The sequence below is a fragment of the Lissotriton helveticus genome, chromosome 9 (genome assembly GCF_964261635.1).
Source record: "Lissotriton helveticus chromosome 9, aLisHel1.1, whole genome shotgun sequence".
Classification (NCBI taxonomy): Eukaryota; Metazoa; Chordata; class Amphibia; order Caudata; family Salamandridae; genus Lissotriton; species Lissotriton helveticus.
Window position 1 is genome coordinate 1,143,112,785 of NC_136070.1, and position 21,699 is coordinate 1,143,134,483.

Genomic DNA, 21,699 nt, shown 5'->3' on the forward strand with positions numbered 1-21,699 from the left:
ACTAGCGCCATCTCCGTACTACAAATGGGGAGTAAACCAGATTGGCTTGGATACAACAGATTACTTTCCAAGTAATGGGTCCTCTAATGGTTGAAGTGCTTCTCCAGAACTTTCAAGAGGGCAGGAAGCAGAGAAATATGCCTGTAGTTGGATGGATCAACAGAGCCTGCCGGTGGTTTCGTCAGCAGAGGCAAGATTTCAGCCTGCTTCCAGGTACGGGGTACTATAGCAGATGGCAGCCAGGCATTCAGGAGATTAATGACACCTACCCCTATAGACGAAAGGCCTGGCGGGGCATAGATATGAGGGGGAGACAGACTAAAGGCTACGGATTGCTAATAGTGATCCTTCCAAAGAGATCGGACCGAACCTATCCATTGAAAGTGTCGAATCATATATGTGGCAAGGTTGCTGGGGATTGGTAAGTGCATTACACAGTAAGGACGCACAGCAACATCATTTAATACACCCCATTTCCTCACACTCCCCCATTCCATTTGTGCTGCTCGGTGCATACAAGCTTTAGCTGTGTAGGTACTCGTCACAGCACTGCCACACACTGTCACACAGCTTTCCTTTCTCACACCAGCCCACTCAGCACACCAGCAGCTTGATATTGGCAACTCCCTGCTGCAAGACTAGCTACTACTTGCTTGTACCAACACTCGCCCCTATTTACTGCTTATCACATGTAGTCTCCCTCTCGAGTATAGTACAAACTGCTGTTGCTCACCTTCTCAGTGAAGCACCCTGCGCCTGGGCAAGCAGGTAATCAGACGGCTTATTTGCTTTTTTTCCAGTGTAATAAAATGTAAGCACCGGTCATAGAATTAGTAAACACATGGTGCAGTTAACTTGTACCAACCAGACCAATATTGCCCTCACAGCAGTATTACTCTTTTTATGACAAAATTAAACACCCGCATAACAGTCTTGCATGTGAGCCTGTGGTATGGGGTTTCAGACATTCTTGTCTGCAATGAAAAGATGTCCAAAAGCTTCTTAATGGATTTATTTTTTAAGCAGCTTAGAAACCTTCTAACTAACAGGACGACGGCAGTGATTAGCAGACAATTGCCACTTCCACAGTCTAACAAAAAATGTTGCCCAGATGTAACAGGTTATGTATAAACATGTACATATCATATGAATTAACTTTGGGATACATGAATAAAAGGAAGCCCCAGAACGAAAGGTTTCAGCATTCATCAGTGTGGAAGGAGGACCAGGCCAGGCTAAACCATGAAAACACTTCAATATGTATGTGGAGATCACAAGCACATTTAGTACCTACAGCAAACTTAAAACAATCTGTTCCAGTATAATGAAGCTAAATGACACTTCAGTACCAAGACTGGCATATGTATGCAGTAGTGGCACATAAGTACAGGGATCAGTGACATATCAGAGGCCACTGTGGCTCCATCTGCTTACTAGCTACAAACCTCAACGTGTTACATGAACCACTAATTTTAAACACAGAATGCCCTCATTGAAATAGATTCAAAAGCACCCTCTAAAAGATAGCGTTGGCAAGATGTGCTTGGTATTCTGGTACTGCAAGCACAGCACATATGCTTAAGCAACAGAGATTGCTATGTTGGCACAGATGCCAACACTTAACGGTGGTTGCCATGGCACCTGTTCCAAACCAGGGCTGAAGAAAAATGCTCGAGGAAGAACCACAAGCTGTTAAATGACATCTGATCACGTTAAGCATAACAAAAATAAATAAGGAGTGGAAACCAGTGGAAACGTCAGTAATGCATATATTCAGACATCAACAAACTTGCTGTACATGCTTTGTCCCGTTGTGTTTTCTTGCAAATCAGGGATTTCTCAGGACTCTGGAGGAAGAACTAGGGATGGGGGGGCTACTTGCATTGCTATTTTCGTTACCAGCAGCCCAGGCAGCAAAAGACGAAAAACATTTAAACATGTAAAAAGAACATCACCATACCTGTCTCAGCTCTGACAACCCTTTCAGGATTGCTTGTTGTCGGTCCTTATTTTTCACAACATTTGGATTAAGTAAAGGGTCTCTCACGTGATCAGAGCTAAAAATCTGTCGAGGTTCATGGTCCCCACCTACAATATATGAATCAGACTGCTAAAAATGACCACATTAAAAAAGTACTTAAAAATGTTACAGTTAATCTAAAAGGGAAAACCGCAATTACAACGCGGTCTTAACCATGCATGCCATTACAACAAAAGCTTAACAATGCATGCGTTATTACCACACATGCCTTTACCTGGACCTGCCTTTACATATATCTATATGTTTATATATCTATATATATTTCTCTATACCTCTATATCTATCTCTCTCTCTCTCTCTATATATATATATATATATTTTTTTTAACCATCTAAAAACAATTGATTAGTTATCTAGTCCCCATAATTAGAATCATGTAAATTATATATAGGGGATACACCCCCCCAAAATAAGAAGCATAAGAAATCATATTGGATAATGTTTTTGACTGGGTTCTTATAACTTGACTATAGATATAAAATGAACAGTGTGCACTACAATAATGAAATGTTTGTTGCTGCTAACGTTTTTAATTTGCACTTGAGCACTTTATATTCGCCATGGGAACCAATGCATTATATGTAGAATAACACACTCCAAAATGACCACCGTTTTTACCAAGATTGACCATCTTCTATGTTGTTGGAAAATGAAATGTTCGGTGGGGTTTAAAATGGCGATCATTCTTATGCACAAACTGACACTGACGAAGCTTTTATTGCGAAACGCGTCTGTCGAGGGTGAGGGGGGTTTGTAATAAAGGATTCATAAATCGGATACCTGCGTGCTTGCCGTTTTATCGACTGGACTTGTTGATAAGTGCTGATATATATATATATATATATATATAAATAAATAATCAGGAGGAAACCGCAACAATAAATATTTAATTTGCCTGCAGTTTGGTGGTTCGTTTGTGGCAGAGTGAGTATATATATTACCTGGAGCCTACACCGATCCAACGATCCTTCTCACTCCCTTATGAGAACCGCCCCAAGCAATAGCCGACACAGTGCCTGCTGGGAATTGAAGTCCAACTTACCTTAAATGAACTTCCATTGGTCAGTCGACAGCTACAGAGGGAGGAGACTGTGGTGCTGGCGGGTATTTCACACAGGCTAAGAGTAACAGGGAGGTACTCTTTACAGCGTTGGGCGCTGAGGAAGGCAATTCATGCCGAAATGCATCCGCCGCCGCTGGGACTTCTGCAATAAACCTGTGTCCTGTTCTGAACCCCCCGTGTGGCCTCTGTTCTTTTCTTCGGAGGGAATTTTCGTGATATTTACTGTGCTAGCCTGCAGCACAGCACAGAAGGCCCTGCAGCAAGAAGTGACTCGGAATTCTTAAAGGCACCCTGCTGCTCGCAGCACTCATCAGACTGAGGAATCAGTATTTCCCGAAGACCACCGGCAGCCATGTGATGGACGGTGAGAGGACAGAGATATTGATGCTCTAGTGGGCGCCCAGTCTCGCATTTGACTGCCCCCACTCCCCGCCCTCACCTTGGCGAATGGTAGCTGCAGCATGCACGGGGACCAAGACGGACGCTGTTTTTTCGCAGGATCCTTGGGCCTCCCATCTTACCTGGAGCCTACACCGATTCAACGATCCTTCTCACTCCCTTATGAGAACCGCCCCAAGCAATAGCCGACACAGTGCCTGCTGGGAATTGAAGTCTAACTTACCTGAAATGAACTTCCATTGGTCAGCCGACAGCTACAGAGGGAGGAGACTGTGGTGCGGGCGGGTATTTCACACAGGCTAAGAGTAACAGGGAGGTACTCTTTACAGCGTTGGGCGCTGAGGAAGGCAATTCATGCCGAAATGCATCCGCCGCCGCTGGGACTTCTGCAATAAACCTGTGTCCTGTTCTGAACCCCCCGTGTGGCCTCTGTTCTTTTCTTCGGAGGGAATTTTCGTGAGATATATATATATATATATATATATATATATATATCAATATCTATATCTACTACTGGTGTCTGCCAGCAAGCATAGTTCGGACCATGTTTCCATAGGAAAAACATGGCTTTAATAGCATCCCCCAAGTCCGAGCAAACACTCTGCTTTCAGCAAGCAAGAGCCGACAAAAAAACTCTTGCTTGCTGGAAGCAGAGGTTTTGTCTGTTTCTCTACCCACTGTCAAGCAGGCAGGGAAACAGAATAAAAAGAATTGGTCACATTCAGAGTGAGCTGCCCTTCAGTAGGTCACTCCGTGCAGCAGCAATGCTGGCTCCTGCAGGAGATGGGGACCCAGCTGGGACCGTGGGGGCCTTGAGGCTTCCCCAGCGGTCCATTGCACACTGGATGTCCGGGGGATGGAGACCCCAGGGCTAAAATCGGCCTGGGGAGGGGGGACCATGTGGACCCCCTTCTCCTTTGCAATATATTTAGATGAAAGCTGGACCACAGGGGATGGGGTCACCAGAGGCAAAAACCAGTCAAAGGAGGGGAGCAATACAGCCCACTCTTTTAAATATATTTAATTTAAGGCCTGACCCCGGGGTTGAAATCAGCCCGGCGGGAGGGGCATGCAGACACCCTTTCCACTTTTAAATATATTTAGATAAAAGCTGCACCACGGAGGACGGGGTCCCCGTGGCCGAAATCAGCCAAAGGAGGGGAGCTACGTGGTCCGCTCTCTTTTAAATATATTTAAATTAAGGCCGGGCCCAGCGGGATGGAGTCCCCGGGGACAAAATTGTCACCCATCCTCCATTGAGTTATTACTGAGCCCCAGGGGAGGAGGTCCCCAGGATAAAAATCAGCCCAGGGAGGGGGGTTGTGTGTCCCCTTACCCCATCGAATTATTGCAGGCCCTGGGGGCTAGGGTTCCAGGGACCAAAATCATACAGGGAGGGGAGCTATGTCAGCCCCCCCCCACCCAAATGTGGCCTGGCCACTCACACACCCACGTACCCACTGGCAGATACACACAGAAACACACCCACCCACTCACAGACCCACTCAGACACAAACACCCACTCCCACTAAGACACTCTTGCACTCAGTCACACACTCATTTTCGAAGGCTACAATTAGGAAATAGAATGTGAAAAGCCTTAGAAATTCCCTGAAAAAAAAACAAAGGTTACAGGGATGTTATAGTTAGGCTCACATTTCACTCGTACAAAATCAGAGAAATTCAGCAGTTGCAGTTACCTGAGCTAACTAACTTTTGCCCCTGCAATGCACTGCTTATAACCTCACATACTACATCACTCATGATATGGTCAGTGACATCACTGATAACATCTCAAATGACCGATTTAGGGTATAGGTTTTTTGGGTGGGACGGATTTGTTTTTAGGGAGGGTATGGGACTATAGTTTGAGGGTTGTTACGGGGTAAAAAATATGTATTTTTAAAATTATATTCCATATAAATATACGTATATATAACAATAAGCATGCACTTTACACACACGAAAAAATATACACACATACATACAAATATATTTTTTAAAGCGCATACGCCTTTAGCAAGCATACCTTTTCAAAGAAAATGTAAGTATTTTGCAGATAACTAGAAGGTCATCACACACACACACACGTAGGTACACATATACATACATATACACACACACACACACACACACACACACACACACATATATATATATATATATATATATATATATATATATATAAATATACAGATATACACACACATATATACACACACATATATACACACACACATATATATACACACACACATACACACATATATACACACACACACACACACACATATATACACGTATACACACACACACACATATATACATATATATATATATATATACACACACACACACACACACACACATATATACACATATACACACACACACACACACACACATATATATATATATATGTAGGTAATCCTGGAGTGAGAAAACCGAAGAAGCGGGGTCGGAGGACATCGCGGCACCGGAGGACTCGCCAGGTAAGGAAGTGGCGATAACACGCTGTTGTAAACATTTCATTGCTAAACTGCAAAGCTTGCAAACAAGACGCCGTAGCGTAATACTATTTCGAAAGCTACTGTAACTTTGGAATAGTGACGGAACACGAAGGAAGCCAAACATATGACACAACAGTAACATCACCTTAAAGTGAGACAATTATTTAAAGGGACACCACCTATGGAAGCGCGAGCCGCCAAAAGAAGTTTAAAAGCGGAAACTCTTTTCAAAAAAGGCACACAATTACCATCACAAGACAAGGAAATAAGTAGAAAAGATCAAGGGCCAAAAAATGTAAAACAATTATTTTTCCAACTGGAAAAACTGCTAAGAAAGGAGATATCGAAAAGTTGGAAAATTCTAACTCTGGAAAAATATATTGAATGCGACCGCATCCCAAGAGGTCTAAGAATTTTAACATTACCCAATCACCCGGACACTCGACCTGCTATGCTAGAAGAATGGGCCAAAAATAGCATGGGCTGTTCAAGAAATACGGTCCTCTTAGTTATCAAATATGCCAAAATAGATGTGGATGAACTCCACGAAGAGATCAGAATTGTAGAGGACCTAATAAAAGCATTAAATCAAGATGAGCAATGTAACAAACTGCGTAAGGAAATGGAAAAAAAACTTCGACAAATATGAAGACGAAGTAGAGATGCGCAAACAAAGAAAATTCAAAAGAGAGGAGTTGGATTATGAAATGGGTTCCATCTTGACCTTTGCTAAACGGTTTGATTGACTCAAAAAACAATTCCATCAAGGCAAGTTGCCAGTAACAGATGCAGACAAACCATATATCAGTGGATCAGAATCAGACTGGAGTGAAGATGAGCAAAGACAACGTCCAAATATACGAACCAAATTTTTTAGACGAGATGAAGTTAATGTACCTAGACCAACAAACACCAAAAACACGAGGGAGAGGACGAGGTCGGGGAAGGGAAATCATCCTGCCTCAACATCAAAAGAAGGAGAAAAACGCGCAGAGGAAAAGGAAAAAACAAAGGATTATCCTCTGCGCAACAGAATGGCAAGGAAGTAAATAATACAAGAATGAAAGACAATCTCATAGTAAATCTTTCAGACCATATCCTCACCAATGATGAAAAAAGTGTCCTCAATAAAGGTCTAACTTTCTGTCCTGAAAAACATCATGACTACGTAGAGACAAGGATTGACCTATACAAGTATATAAGAAAATTAAAACTAAGAAAATTCTTTTCGAAACGTCCAGGTACCAAAAGTCCTCCAATTTTAAATTCTAGTCAGAACTAGGAAATTCCGACTATGGAAGAAATAACCAATATACAAACGATCTGTGTTGTAACTTCAAATCCGGATGAAACAATTCCCACGGAAACACAAATAATAGAAGATCTTGGATTTCGAATGGATAAACATCCAACATCAGGGCTGAAATCTAAATCAAAATTCTGTCCAATACTGAGTCCTGGCAACAACATTGATCAATTCTATGACCTTGTGCTGACAGAACTTGATAAAATGGAAAACATCAAATCAAATAAGAAAGAAAACCTAACAAAAAACGAATGTACTGCATTAACAAATCTAATGAAAAATGAAAAAATAACTATAAAGCCTGCAGATAAGGGTGGAAATGCAGTAATAATAAATACTACAGACTATGTCGATGAGGCCCAACTTACAATAGAAGAGAACTATATCCAACTACAGAAAAATCCAAGCAATGATTTAACATTAGATCTTGCGAAGAGGATACAAATATGGAAACAAGTTGGCCTCCTACATGACAACGAAGCTACATTTTTGCTAAACGACAGTCCTGTGATACCAACGATTTATTTTCTGCCGAAAATACATAAGACACTAATTAATCCACCTGGGAGGCCAATAGTATCTAGTTGTGAATCACTATATGAGAATGTATCCATCTATGTCGACAAATTTTTGGTACCCATAGTGATGAACTTAAACTCATACATTAAATGCACGGAAGATTTTTTGCGGATATTAGCCAATACAGGATGGCAAAAAGGTTTTCAATTGATAACAATCAATGTTGTATCTCTCTATACATCTTTGGACCATGAACTAGGTCTTAAAGCTGTGGAATACTTTCTCCGTCAACGGAATATCGAAGAACTAAAACATTCGAAAATGCTGCTGGAAATGATCAAATTGTGTTTACACAATAATATCTTTCTCTTCAATCATAAACTGTACAACCAGAAACGTGGCACCGCCATGGGAATATCTTTCTCATCGAATTATGCCAATATAACCATGGGGTGGTGGGAGAAATTTGTGGCGTGGCAAAAAAAATTCGAACAATACACGAGTAAAATAGAACTTTGGTTGAGGTACATCGACGACCTCTTTATTATTTGGAATGGGAGCCAAAACGATTTTAAAGAATACTTTGAACTCCTTAACAAAAATGAAGTAGGATTAGAATTTACCTACAGCATAAGCCCAAAAAGAATTCAATACTTGAACGTCGAAGTATATATAGAGAAAGAACAGATCCAAACCAAAATCTATCGAAAACCTACTTCAACTAACAGCATTCTTCATGGAACAAGTTTAAAACTATTGAAAAGTATTCCGTATGGAGAATTCATTAGAATGTGACGGAATTGCTCGACTGAAGAAATGACACATAACAGCTGTTTAGACAGTAAGAACCGGTTTCTAAAAAGAGGATACAAACACAGTGATGTAGAGATGGGACTGTCACGTGCAAAGGAAATTCCCAGAGAACAAACTTTAATCAACAAAAGTAAACCAATAAATGACGAAACAACGAGATTGATCCTAACATATAGCAAGGGAAGTTATAAAATCAAAAAGATCTTGAATAAATATTGGAGTGTCTTAGAAAAAGACTCAGACATAGGAAAATCGATCGGAAAAAATGCTCAGATCACATATCGGAAAGCCCCCTCTTTAAAGGACAAATTGGTAAAAAGCCATTTTTCTTCTGTAAAGAAAACTACGTGGCTGACACCATAACAAATGGGATTTGTACATTGCAACAAATGCAAAGCTTGCAAAATCGGAAAATCAATATCCAAATTAAAGGATGGAAGAGGCACATTTTTCGAAATTAGAGAAAAAAATCACTTCTGAGACACCGTATGTAGTCTATATGTTGGAATGTACATGTGGGATGCGCTATATAGGAAGCACTACTTGCTCCTTGAAAAAGCGCATCTTGGAACATCTAAGGGCAATTCATAATAAAGACATGTCATATGCAATCTCTAAACATCTTCATCTACAACATCAAACTAACTGGGAAGACATTCGCTACTTTGGGATTGCCACAGTGCCAGCAAATGAAAGAGGCGGCAATCGAACTTTGAAACTGAGAAAACTTGAATCACGTCTCATCATTCGTTTCAAAACTAAAACCCCGTATGGCTTGAACGGGGATGAAGAAATGCATGTACATTTATAATATTGTCAAGAATGAATGACCCTATTAGTGGTAATTGAATTGAATTGAATAAAATTTATAATGCGCATACAGTAACCCGAAGGTATCAAGGCGCCTAACAAAAATATCATAAACATGGGCATGTCACCATTACAGATAGGCCTGCACAAATAAATAGGTCTTCAGGGCACTTCTGAAGGCCTGAAGAGTGGGTAGAGATCTTAAATCCAAAGGGAGGGAGTTCCACCATTTAGGTGCAAGGGTGGAAAAAGCCCTACCCCCCCATTTAGCCCTCCTAAAACGAGGGACTGACAGAAGAAGTTTGCTCGAAGAGCGCAGGTTCCTGACCGGAATATGGCGGGATAAGATGGATCCTACACCCGTGGTACTGTTTTTAGCCAATGCCCTGTAGGTCATACACAGGATCTTATAATGGATACGGTGTTCCACGGGAAGCCAGTGCAGCAGCTTTCTTGCTGCTGTAGCTGAGGCACGTTTGGGGAGATCCAGGACAAACCTGGCAGCGGCGTTCTGGACTACTTGCAAGCGCTGCAGTAGACTTTTATTCAGTCCAACATACAGCGCATTGCAGTAGTCCAGTCGTGAGCCAACAAGGGCCACTGCCAGCTGTTTCCTTGCCTGTAGTGACAGGTAGTGCCTGATCCTCCTAAGGATGTGAATAATGCCCCAGCAGGTGGAAATGGTTCTATTGACCTGTTTTTCCAGATTTAGGGAGGGATCGATCATAACCCCTAGATTTTTTGCAGTGGAGGTGGGAATAGGGCAGGCTCCTAATGAGTCTGGCCACCAAACAGATGACCACACATCCTCTTTCCCTCCGAACACCATCACCTCCGTCTTCTCTCCATTCAGTTTTAATGAATTGTAAATCATCCATTTCCCGACTGCCTCCATACAAGATCTAAAATTGGAGGCAGTCAGGATGTCTGACTGAGAGAGAGAGACGAGGATCTGGGTGTCATCTGCATAGGATACTATCTCCATCCCGTAAGATCTAATTAGCCTGGCAAGTGGGGTCACATAGATGTTAAATAGGGTCGGACTTAAAGCCGACCCCTGGGGGACCCCACATTGCACAGGCAGGGATGGAGATAGGAACTCCCCCAACTTCACTCTTTGCACTCGATGGTTGAGGAAAGAAGTGAGTAAATCTAAGGCTGCTCCCCGAATCCCAATCTCCCCCAGCCGAGCTGTTAATACTGAGGGAGACAGGGTATCGAAGGCCGCCGTCAGATCGAGGAGGATCAGGAGGGAGGTTTGGCCCCCATCCACACGTGTGCGGATGTTATCCAACACGATGGTGAGGGCCGACTCCGTACTGTGTTCCCTCCTGAAACCATGTTGGGAAGAGTCGAGGCAACCCGAGTTCTCTATAAATGCAGCCAGATGCTTATTAAGATGTATTTCTAGCATCTTTGCAGGGGCTGGCAGGAGAGAGATGGGCCGGAAGTTTTTCAGAACTGCTGGATCCAAGGAGGCCTTTTTTAGTAAAGGTTTTACCACCGCATTTTTCCATTGGGTGGGAAAATGGCCATCCCTAATGGCTCTATTCATAATGTCAGCCAGCGGAGGCAGAAAAATGTCTCTGCACTGTTTGAGGATCCTAAGAGGACATACATCCAAGGGGGAGCCAGATTTAATTTTATTTAGAAGGCTATCTAGGTCCTCCAAAGAAAGAGGGGAAAAAAAATCTAAGGTGTTTAAACAGGGTGGTTCAGCCGGGGCATGACCCAAAGCTCCCAGGGCAGGGGGCCCGATTGTGAGAGATCTTTGTGTCTCCAAAGCGGAGTGTATATCTGAGATTTTCTCCTGGAAAAAGGAGGCAATGTTATTACAAAGCTCTTGGGAAGCTACTACTGGATCTGGAATTTGAAGCGTTATGAGGGAGTCCACTACTCTGAAGAGCTCTTTAGGGGAGGTCAAAGAAGTTGTCAAGGCCGTAAAATGTTCTTGTTTGGCCTTTATGATTTCCCTTTTATAACTCCTCAGCAGGATCTTATGGGCTGCCCTATCCTTCAAGTCCCAACCAGAATGCCATAGTCGCTCCCGTCTCCTTACTTCTTGTCTAAGAAGTCTAAGTTGTTCAGAGAACCAGGGGGCTGAGGGCCTTTTCCTGGCTCTATGGCATAGTTTAATAGGGGCTAGTTCGTCCAGTGCCTCAGTCACAGTCCTTTCAAACTGTGAAACTGCCATAGAGACATTTTCCTCATGGGGAGCGAACAACTTGGGTGCCCACGGGGTAAGAGAGCTATTTGTAATATTTTTGAAATTCCTGCGAAGTTCCTTATGACTTGAGGTATTTTTAAACATAGGAAAAGAAGGACAGGATAGCTCAAATGGAACTGCCAAATGGTCGGACCATGATAGAGCAATAGAATCCTTAATTGTCAACCTCTCGTCATTAGTGAAGACCCCATCGAGCGTATGACCTGCTCTATGAGTGGCCCCTCTAACCAGTTGGACAAATCCACAGGCTGACATGGCATCTAGCAGGGAGACCGTCTCCTTAGCATCCTGCCTCTCCAAATGGAAATTAAAATCACCCAATACCGTGAGGTCTTTCCGACCAAAATAGGGTTCTAAAACATGAAGAAACCGTTGTCCAAAGTCGGAACGAGGCCCCGGAGGGCGATAGACTAAAATTCCACAGAAAAGGGCTCTATGGCCACTTTTTATAGTGAAAAATAGTGCTTGGAAACTGTCCGAGGGGTCAAAAATAGGGACAAAAATAGGGACAGTGTGACAGTGGAAACGTAAACGTCATTATTGTCAAAAATAAGGTACTATACCTCATAGCACACCAATAATGGATCTTGGGTACCAAACCAAGACATATCTGCAGAGAAAACGACTGCTAATGTGCCGTTGTATTAACTACAACTAATGTTACAATAATTTCATAATAATACATCCGACTCAGGGAAATGACAAGAAATGCATAAATAATCACCTCTTTCGATAATGATAAACGTGATATAATATGCAAAAAAGTAAATGCAGGAAGAGCTACATGCATGCTATGTACTTGATAAAGCTGTATCTGAAACGAATTGAAAAAGAAAGAAAAGTGTGTAAGGAGGCCAATGTCTCTATGAAAATACAGGGAACAGAATGCACTGTACTGGCTTTTTAACTTAAAACTATAAATACTGAAAGTAAAGAAGTACTCACGACACCGTGAGAAAGAACATCTTTTGTTCGAAACGTTGGTGGGTGATGGTGGCTGTTTAAATTATGCAATAAAGACGCTTCAAAACAAAAAGCTTCGTGTTCAGGAGTGCAATTTCTAAAAAGTATTGCTGGTCAAAGATTTCACGGGACTTGGTCTGGTCTCGGAAACTGCACCCGCTATTTTGCTAGCGCGCCGGTTACAGACTGGTTGGTGAAAGTATATATATATATATATATATATATATATATATATATTACCTACTGGCGGTCGCCAGTAGGTATATATAGTTAGGATTTTTTCCCTATGGGATTTTTGAAAATTCTATGTCTAATAACTTTGGCGTTTGTGGACGGAATTGGCTGAAATTTTCAGGAAAATGGCACATTTTGTTTCTGAGCAGCCCTTGAAAATTTGGGGGGGGGTTCGTCAAGGGGGGGCCGAGAAAAAAGGGGGGTCCCAAAACGTGTTTTTAACAGTGAGTTTTCCATAGGGCGGTTGGCCTCACTTTTAGCCCGAACGGCTGAATGGATTTGCACGAAACTTGGCAAAATTGTAGGGACTGGTAGCCCGATGTGCCTTTTGTAGGTCTCAATATATGTGCTTCAGTGGATTTTGAGAAATTAACGTTTAAAAAAAGATATATATCTGTAACAGCGGACCGGGCAGCGCTCCGGTTCGCGTACTTTTCGCGCAACGGAGCTTTGTGAAGCGAAGCTGATTGGTTCTCCGGCGTCTGTAAACATTCCAAACAGTCCGTAGCGGCCGCCATCTTGTCTCTCGGTAGGATCGAGAGACAAGAGGAGGCCAAAGCGAAGGGGCAAATGACCATAAGGGGGCATAGTAGATCCTCGCTGACCCCCTAGGTTTGATGTGGAGGTTTTAAAAGGGCCCCGCGGGGCAAAAAAAAATAATAATAATAATAATCGAACGGCTGAATGGATTTGCACGAAACTTGGTAAAATATTAGGGACTGGTAGCCCGATGTGCCTTTGCTAGGTCTCAATATATGTGCTCCAGTGGATTTTGAGAAATTAACGTTCAAAAAAAGATATATATCTGTAACAGCGCTCCGCTTCGCGTAACGGAGGTTTGCGAAGCTGATTGGTTCTCCGGCGTCTGTAAACATTGCAAACAGTCCGTAGCGGCCGCCATCTTGTCTCTCGGTAGGATCGAGAGACAAGAGGAGGCCAAAGCGAAGGGGCAAATGACCATAAGGGGGCATAGTAGATCCTCCTTGACCTCTTAGGTTTGATGTGGAGGTTTTAAAAGGGCCCCGCGAGGCAAAAAAAAAAAAAATAATAATAAAACGGCTGAATGGATTTGCACGAAACTTGGCAAAATTGTAGGGACTGGTAGTCTGATGTGCCTTTGCTAGGTCTCAATATATGTGCTCCAGTGGATTTTGAGAAATTAACGTTCAAAAAAAGATATATATCTGTAACAGCGCTCCGCTTCGCGGAGATAAAATTATATCTGTATTACCTAGCTGTTGCTAACACCAGTTAGCGACGGCTAGTAGGAGATAGCGACCATCTTGGGCCCCACTTTGCATGTGAGTGATATTTATCACTAATGACATGCAAAGTGGGCATGCCAAGATGTTAGCGACTGGAAACAGTCGCTAACATCGCTATCTCCTATTATCAACTTTTGGAAATATTCGCGATAAGCGCGAATATCTCCAAAAGCTAGCACCTGCCCTGAGCAGTTCTAAGGCATGTTATCCAATGGGAGGTGGATAACATGGCTAAGAGCATTAGCTCGGTAATGCATGAATATCGCTGAGTTTTCAGCGATATTAATGCATTGCGGTCGTTTTTTATCGTATTTGCGATAAACCTTGATAATAGCAAGGTTTATCTGCGATAATTTCTGACGATGCTTAGCGGTAAAAAAATCGTTGCTAAGCATCGTTAGGGATAAATATCGCTTAACTTTGGTAATATGCCCCAACGTCTGTTAACGTTCGATTCGAAGGAAATCAGGAAGTGTTGAAAAACATTGTCTGCGCCATCTTGCCTTTTTTCAAATGCCACACTTTTGTCGTGCACGGCAGTCATTTTAGATGCCTTGACCAGACCCACTCTGTGCACGCTGTCGATCCTTAGCATGACTCCCCACCATCGCAAGCATCTCCCCCAGGCAGTGGTCACCCCCGCTCTCTGTCTTATGCATGGGTAATAAACCACCCCCCATCTGCGCTGCTCTTCCCTGAGAATCACACCCTGTGCCCGCCCGACACCTCCCTTTCGCCCTATTCACTACCGCACCCTCTGACACTCCTTTTCCTCTGTGTCCGATTGTCCAGGCCGGTCCTAGGGTATCAGCTAGCCCTGCAGATGTAGTTTATGGCCCCAGCTGTAAAGAATCACCCCTCTTCAAAGGAGTTATAGTAGATCAAGGCCCACACTCGATGAGATCCGTCACAGCAGACGCGTTCCTATTATCTGAAAACCATCCTGTATTGTGATTGGGGAGGGGACCGAGCCTGAAGCGGAAGATTCCAGGGATGACTCTTTGTACATCAAAGTTTTTACAATTATGTGTCACATTAAAAATATATAGCACTCCAACAAAGTAGTAAGATTATAAAACTTTAATAACTTATAAATATATACAAGAAAACAAAAACAGTAATAACATATAAACATTTTTAGGGAAAAACAACGAAGTAGCGGTCGGCTGTGCGAATAGTCCCAACGCAGCACAACGTCCAGATTTCTGGCGTGGGGCGTCGCGGGGGGTGGGTCATCAGTAGCAAACTGTTGTGCGAATAGTTCCAAGGCAGCAGAACGATGGCACCAAGGTGATGTCCAGTAAGTTGCCGCACTGGTTTTGGTATCCTACAATGCTGCTCCGAATAACGGCGTGGGGCGCCCCGGGGGAGGCGGCGTGAACGGGCCTCTCCAGGTGGAGTGTCATCTGTTGTAGTGGGGCGCCCCTTTACCGTTTCAGTTGCCATTCCGTCCGTTTTTGGTCCACTGTGTCAAAAGCCGCAATTCAGCTGAGTTGCGCCCACTCTTGCGGTGCAGCGATAGGCGGCTGTCACAGGACTCTCAAAATGGCGGCAGGCTCTTTCCTTTTTGGGCCTGGTCCACTGAAATGGCCCTGGGACACCTTGGAAATCGGACGCTTGTCTGCTAGGTCTTGGACCCCATTCTCGAAAGCGTCCCCTCCGCCTTGAGGATTTATCAAAAGTTTTGGGGGCCCCCGACTCCTGTAGGCTTCTGGTGGGGAGCGGTTGCCATGATTGCTCGCGGAATGACCACGACGGAGCTACGAGATGGTGGTGCTCTCATGCTGAAGCCAGCTTCAGTCTGAAACATCCAGAAACAAGGTGGGGCTTTCATCGTTTGGGAAAAAAAAAGTTTTCATCCAATGAAAAGTGTTGTTTTTAGGTCATATGATCAAGCATTCCATCATTAGGAAACCAAAAGTAAAATGAACCAATGAAAAGTTTTATAAACAAGTCACATGACCTGTTATGCGGCATAGGGTATAAAATGCGGAGAAAATACGTTGGCACGTGAGGCGGCGTCAGTAGCGGACCGATGTGCGAATAGGCCGAAGGCAATACAACGCGCCAAGATCCGGATGGCACCGAGGTGGTGTCCAGCAAGTTGCAGCACTGGTGTGGCCATCCTACAATGCTGAAAGTCGGCGTGGGGCGCCCCGTTGGCCTGTGAGTTTGCGTCAGTAGCGGACCGATGTGCGAATAGGCCGAAGGCAGCACAACGCGCCAAGATCCGGATGGCACCGAGGTGGTGTCTAGTAAGTTGCCGCACTGGTGTGGCCATCCTACAATGTTGAAAGTCGGCGTGGGGCGCCCCGTTGGCCTGTGAGATGGCGGCAGTAGCGGACCGATGTGCGAATGGGGCCAAAGGCAGCGCAACAATATTTTCGGAATAGAAGACACCACAAGGCGCTGAGATGCCAAGATCCGGATGGCACCGAGGTGGTGTCTAGCAAGTTGTGGCACTGGTGTGGCCATCCTACAATGGTAAAAGTCGGGGTGGGGCGCCCTGTTGGCCTGTGAGATGGTGTCAGTAGCGGACTGATGTGCGAATGGGGCCAAAGGCAGCGCAACAATATTTTCTGACTGACACCACAAGGCGCTGAGATGCCAAGATCCGGATGGCACCGAGGTGATGTCTAAGTTGCGGACCGATGTGCGAATGGGGTCAAAGGCAGCGCAACAATATTTTCTGTATGGAAGATACCACTAGGCGTTGAGATGCCAAGATCCGGATGGCACCGAGGTGATGTCTAGCAAGTTGCTGTACTGGTGTGGTCATCCTACAATGCTGAAAGTCGGCGTGGGGCGCCCCATTAGCCTGTGAGATGGCGTCAGTAGCGGACCGATGTGCGAATAGGCCGAAGGCAGCACAACGCGCCAAGATCCGGATGTCACCGTGGTGGTTTCATAGTTGAGAGGCACTTCATCTGCAGTGGGGCGCCGAGATCCGGATGGCACCGAGGTGATGTCTAGCAAGTTGCTGTACTGGTGTGGTCATCCTACAATGCTGAAAGTCGGCGTGGGGCGCCCCATTAGCCTGTGAGATGGCGTCAGTAGCGGACCGATGTGCGAATGGGGCCAAAGGCAGCGCAACAATATTTTCTGAAGAGAAGACACCAAAAGGCGCTGAGATTCCAAGATCCGGATGGCACCGAGGTGGTGTCTAGCAAGCTATGCAGTTGAGTTGTGTGCGCACTTGCGGCGAATAGGTCGAAGGCAGCATAACAATGTTTTCTGAATAGAAGACACCACAAGGCGTTGAGATTCGGTTACCACCGAGGTGATGTCTAGCAAGTTGCCGCACTGGTGTGGCCATCCTACAATACTGCTCCGAATAACGGCGTGGGGTGCCCGAAGGGGGGGGGGGGGGAGGCGGCGTGAACGGGCCTTCCTAGGTGGAGGCTCGTCTGCTGTAGTGGGGCGCCCCTTTACCGTTTCAGTTGCCATTCAGCTGAGTTTCGGCTGCTCTTGATGCTACAGCGACAGGCGGCTGCAACAGGACTCTCAAAATGGCGGCCTGTTCTTTGGATTTGGGCCTGGTCCACTAAAATGGCCCTGGGACACCTTAGAACTCGGACGCTCGATTTTTTTTTCCTTTCCTGTACATGCAAAAAAAGGTAAATGCCCGGTACGTTACACGCTTCATCTGCCACGATGAACTCTCCAGGTCAAAAAGAGATCCCATTAGTGGCCTACTGATTTTGCTCGATTCCTTTTCTTTTTTTTTTTTTACACGATTTTTCGTTATCTGCGAAGACTAAACAGAGTATTGCGACTCTGTGTTTGTTTGTAAATAGAGAATGAACCAAAGAGAACCAATTCTAAAACAGTAAATACTTGGATAACAATCAATCAAATGGAGAGAGAAGCAGGCACGACGTATTACAACGGGGGCAAAGGCCTGCGTTAACTACCCTTCACTATGTGCAAAGAGAGAGTACTCCTAATAGAAATGGGGGGGGGGGGGCACCATTCAAAGCAGATCAGTGTGCATAAACACGAAAATGTTTTCACTTACCACGTACTTGACATTCGACAGCTTATGATATTTGCTATTAAAAAACCATTGAAATTCACTGAAAAAACCATAGGTTATAGACCATATATAGTTAGGAATTAGCATTTACAAAACCTTGAAAATTCACTGAAAAAAACATAGGTTATAGACCATATATAGTTAGGAATTAGCATTTAAAAAACCTTATTTTACTCACACAAAACCATTGAAATTCCATATATAGTTAGTTGCACTAACTATATATCGCGCACCCGCAATCCACTGCTGATCATGTCACATATTACATCATTCATGACATGGTCAGTGACATCACTGATGACATCACTGATGACATCTCAAATGACATCACTGATGAGATCACTGATGACATCATCCAGTGACTGTGTGTTTCTGTAAAGTTTAAATATGTTTTACATATTGAAGAATGAGTAGATGTATAAGTGTCTGGACGAAGGATTTAGTAGGTGCATGACTGAATGTATGAGTGAGTGATTAAATGTGTCTCACTGAGTGCATGGGTTAGTGACTAAACTGTCTTAATTTGTGCATCATTATGTCTGTTGTTCTGTAAACTGCTGCATGTGTTGATCAGTAGCTATATGATTAACTATATGGGTTATTGATTGATTGTCCAAGTATTTGTATGGGAGACTGAGTGTGTGTGTGGCTGGCTGGGAGGTGTGTGACTCTGTGCAGATCAATGTGTACTTGTATCAATGATTGTATAAGAAAGTAAGTATGTGTTAGTATATGTTTGAAAATGTAAGGTGCTCTATGTTTAACTGTATAGACAAGAAAATGGAAGTGTGATTGATTCTTTACAGGACTGACTAGGTGTGTGAGTAACTCCATGGATGAGTGGCAGAGTGTGAGTGTCTGTATAGGTGTATGAGTGCATATGATAGTGTTGTAAAGATGAGTGATTGTATGTATGAATGATTGTATGGGTGAATGAGTGAATGTGTGTGTAGACGTAGGAATCAGTGAGTACGTATGTAGTAACTAGTATTGGTGTGTCAATGGTTTCAAAAATTATACTCTGTATTTAACACTGGGTGAAACAGAGGTTATATTAAAATGTGAGGATATGCATTGTATTGTCACATGAATGATATCATCAGTGATGTGGTCATTGATGTCATCAGTGATCTCATCAGTGATGTCATTTGAGATGTCATCAGTGATGTCATCAGTGATGTCACTGACCATGTCATGAATGATGTAATATGTGACATGATCAGCAGTGGATTGCGGGTGCGCGATATATAGTTAGTGCAACTAACTATATATGGAATTTCAATGGTTTTGTGTGAGTAAAATAAGGTTTTTTAAATGCTAATTCCTAACTATATATGGTCTATAACCTATGGTTTTTTCAGTGAATATATATATATATATATATATATATATATATATATATATATATATATATATATATATATATATATACGGTCTCCCACTATCAACAACCGCACCACTAAGAGCCTCTATCAATACTGCAGCAAGGCTCATAACTGGATCAAAAAAACGCTCACACATATCTCCTGACTTAGAATCTCTTAACTTGCTACCGCTCGAAGCCAGAATACACCTTAAAATCGCATGCATTACTCACAAGGCCTTACATCATAGCTCGCCCAGTTACATTGCTCCGAAATTGACAATCTCAGGAGGCTCAAGAGCCACAAGAAGCGCAGAAACTCTCCTTCTGAAACCACAAAGATTCAACAAGAAAAAAACGTACAAGCGCTCCTTCTCAGGGATGGCCCCCAGGATCTGGAATGCCCTCCCCCCAGAAACTAGACTCATCTCATCCACTGCATACTTCAAAAAAGAAGTCAAATCGATCCTCATGGCTAAATTCACTTGAACTTAAACTACGCAAATTCTACGTGCCTATGTTTCTCCACCTTCTATTTCAGTGCCTGATTCGACCACAATATCATAATCCCACTCTACTACCATGCATGGTTAGCATCTTTGCACAAACCGCCTTGTTAAGCTGGTCTGTCTTTTGTCTTCCTTTCATATGTATGTAAAGCGCTCTGATATCTGTAAGGATCATGTTCGCGCTATACAAAACCCTGAAAATAAATAAATATATGTATATATTACCAAGACTCATGCTCCAATTGCTGGAAAACATGTGACCCCCCTACCTTTAGCAGGCAGTATAGTATGTGGTACACACATGGGATGATATCAGCAAATATTGTTATATTCCCACTTGTAAGGCAGTCCCTGAAAGCAGCAGCATATATGATGCTACTTACATCATAAAACAATGCATGTATCTTCTAAGCAATCACATTCTGTGCTAAAGAAGGATCCTTGGTGGTGGGAAAATATAATTAAAAATTAGCTGGATAAAACATTAAGGTGAAATGCGGAGAAAAAAACCCCTGTAAGGAAATACCTCTTTCTGTATGGTCGTCTCCTCGTTTTTCCACTGATGCTGCTGATTTTTCGACGAGTGTACGGAGGCCTGCTAACCATAGCTTAGTGCCCTGACTCAAAATTGTAGGTCGACTTGGGTGTACCCAATTGGAAATAGCCAACTTACCTGTAAGTCTCTAGTAAATGGTACCCCGGTGCACAGGGCATGCAAGTTAGAGGGGTACTCCCAAAGCTTGCAGCACTGACTGTGCTACACCTGTGGTTCTCCCAACGAAAACAAGTCCCCCAGTCCACCACTGCAGACTGGTAGAGCAGTCGTGCACTGCTAGCCTGACTTTGCCATTGAAAGTAATGGCAAAGCCACCACACCCCCTGGACTTGTGTGTAAGAGGGGGGGGAGGGTGAGGATAAAAAGAGAGCTAGGCCCAAAGAGACACCAAAAGTAGCCCAGAGGGGGAGGAGTCATGAGCCACATCTCAGTCAAAAGGGAAGGAGTATCAGGGAAATATGTTGACCCCCTTAAAGGCAGAGGGATGCATGACTGTAAACAGCCAGGGCACAAAAAAAGAGGGGATGCAATGTGCACCAAAAAGGCACCCGCTGGTGACAAGTCCAAAGGGTTGGCGAGTGTAGGGATTAGATGGGAAGTACCCACCTTAGTGTCCCTGGGTGGTGAGAACACTGAACCTTTGGCCCACTGGCCTCCGATCATGGACAAGTATAGGTAGTGACCAACAATAAATGGAGTGGAGGTGAAGACTCTGAGGGATACATGTGCCAGTATAACCATGGCCATGGCTAAACAGGTTTCCCCAGACCAGATCCTACCCAAGGAGGTGCACTAGGCTGTGAACGCTGACAATGTCACAACATCACAACCAATGTCTATGGAAAGAGTTACTGGCCCAAAGAAGGTAGCTGTTCCCCCTGCCATCACAGTGGAGTGTTTACAGGGCAATCATTCGGAGACTTCTGCTTGGGTAGAAGTCGAGAAGAGGACCAATCCATCCATTATGGGCCTCCATGAATGGATGTGTATCACCAATAGAGCACATACGGCCCCAAGAGAGAGTTAAAGGATCCTGGAGCCTGAAACAATGGAGTAGATCAAGCCAAGAGGAAGGTCACATAGGC

The 21,699-nt window shown here is 43.7% G+C and overlaps 1 protein-coding gene across 1 annotated transcript in view; it reads right to left on the reverse strand.

Annotated features, from left to right (window-relative positions):
* Positions 1–21,699, reverse strand: part of CCDC66 (coiled-coil domain containing 66) — a 275,197-nt gene that overhangs the window by 18,121 nt on the left and 235,377 nt on the right. Inside the window, exon 18 of the mRNA XM_078661583.1 lies at positions 1,961–2,088. Within this exon, the coding sequence (XP_078517709.1) occupies positions 1,961–2,088 (128 nt within the window). The remainder of the gene's footprint in view (positions 1–1,960; positions 2,089–21,699) is intronic.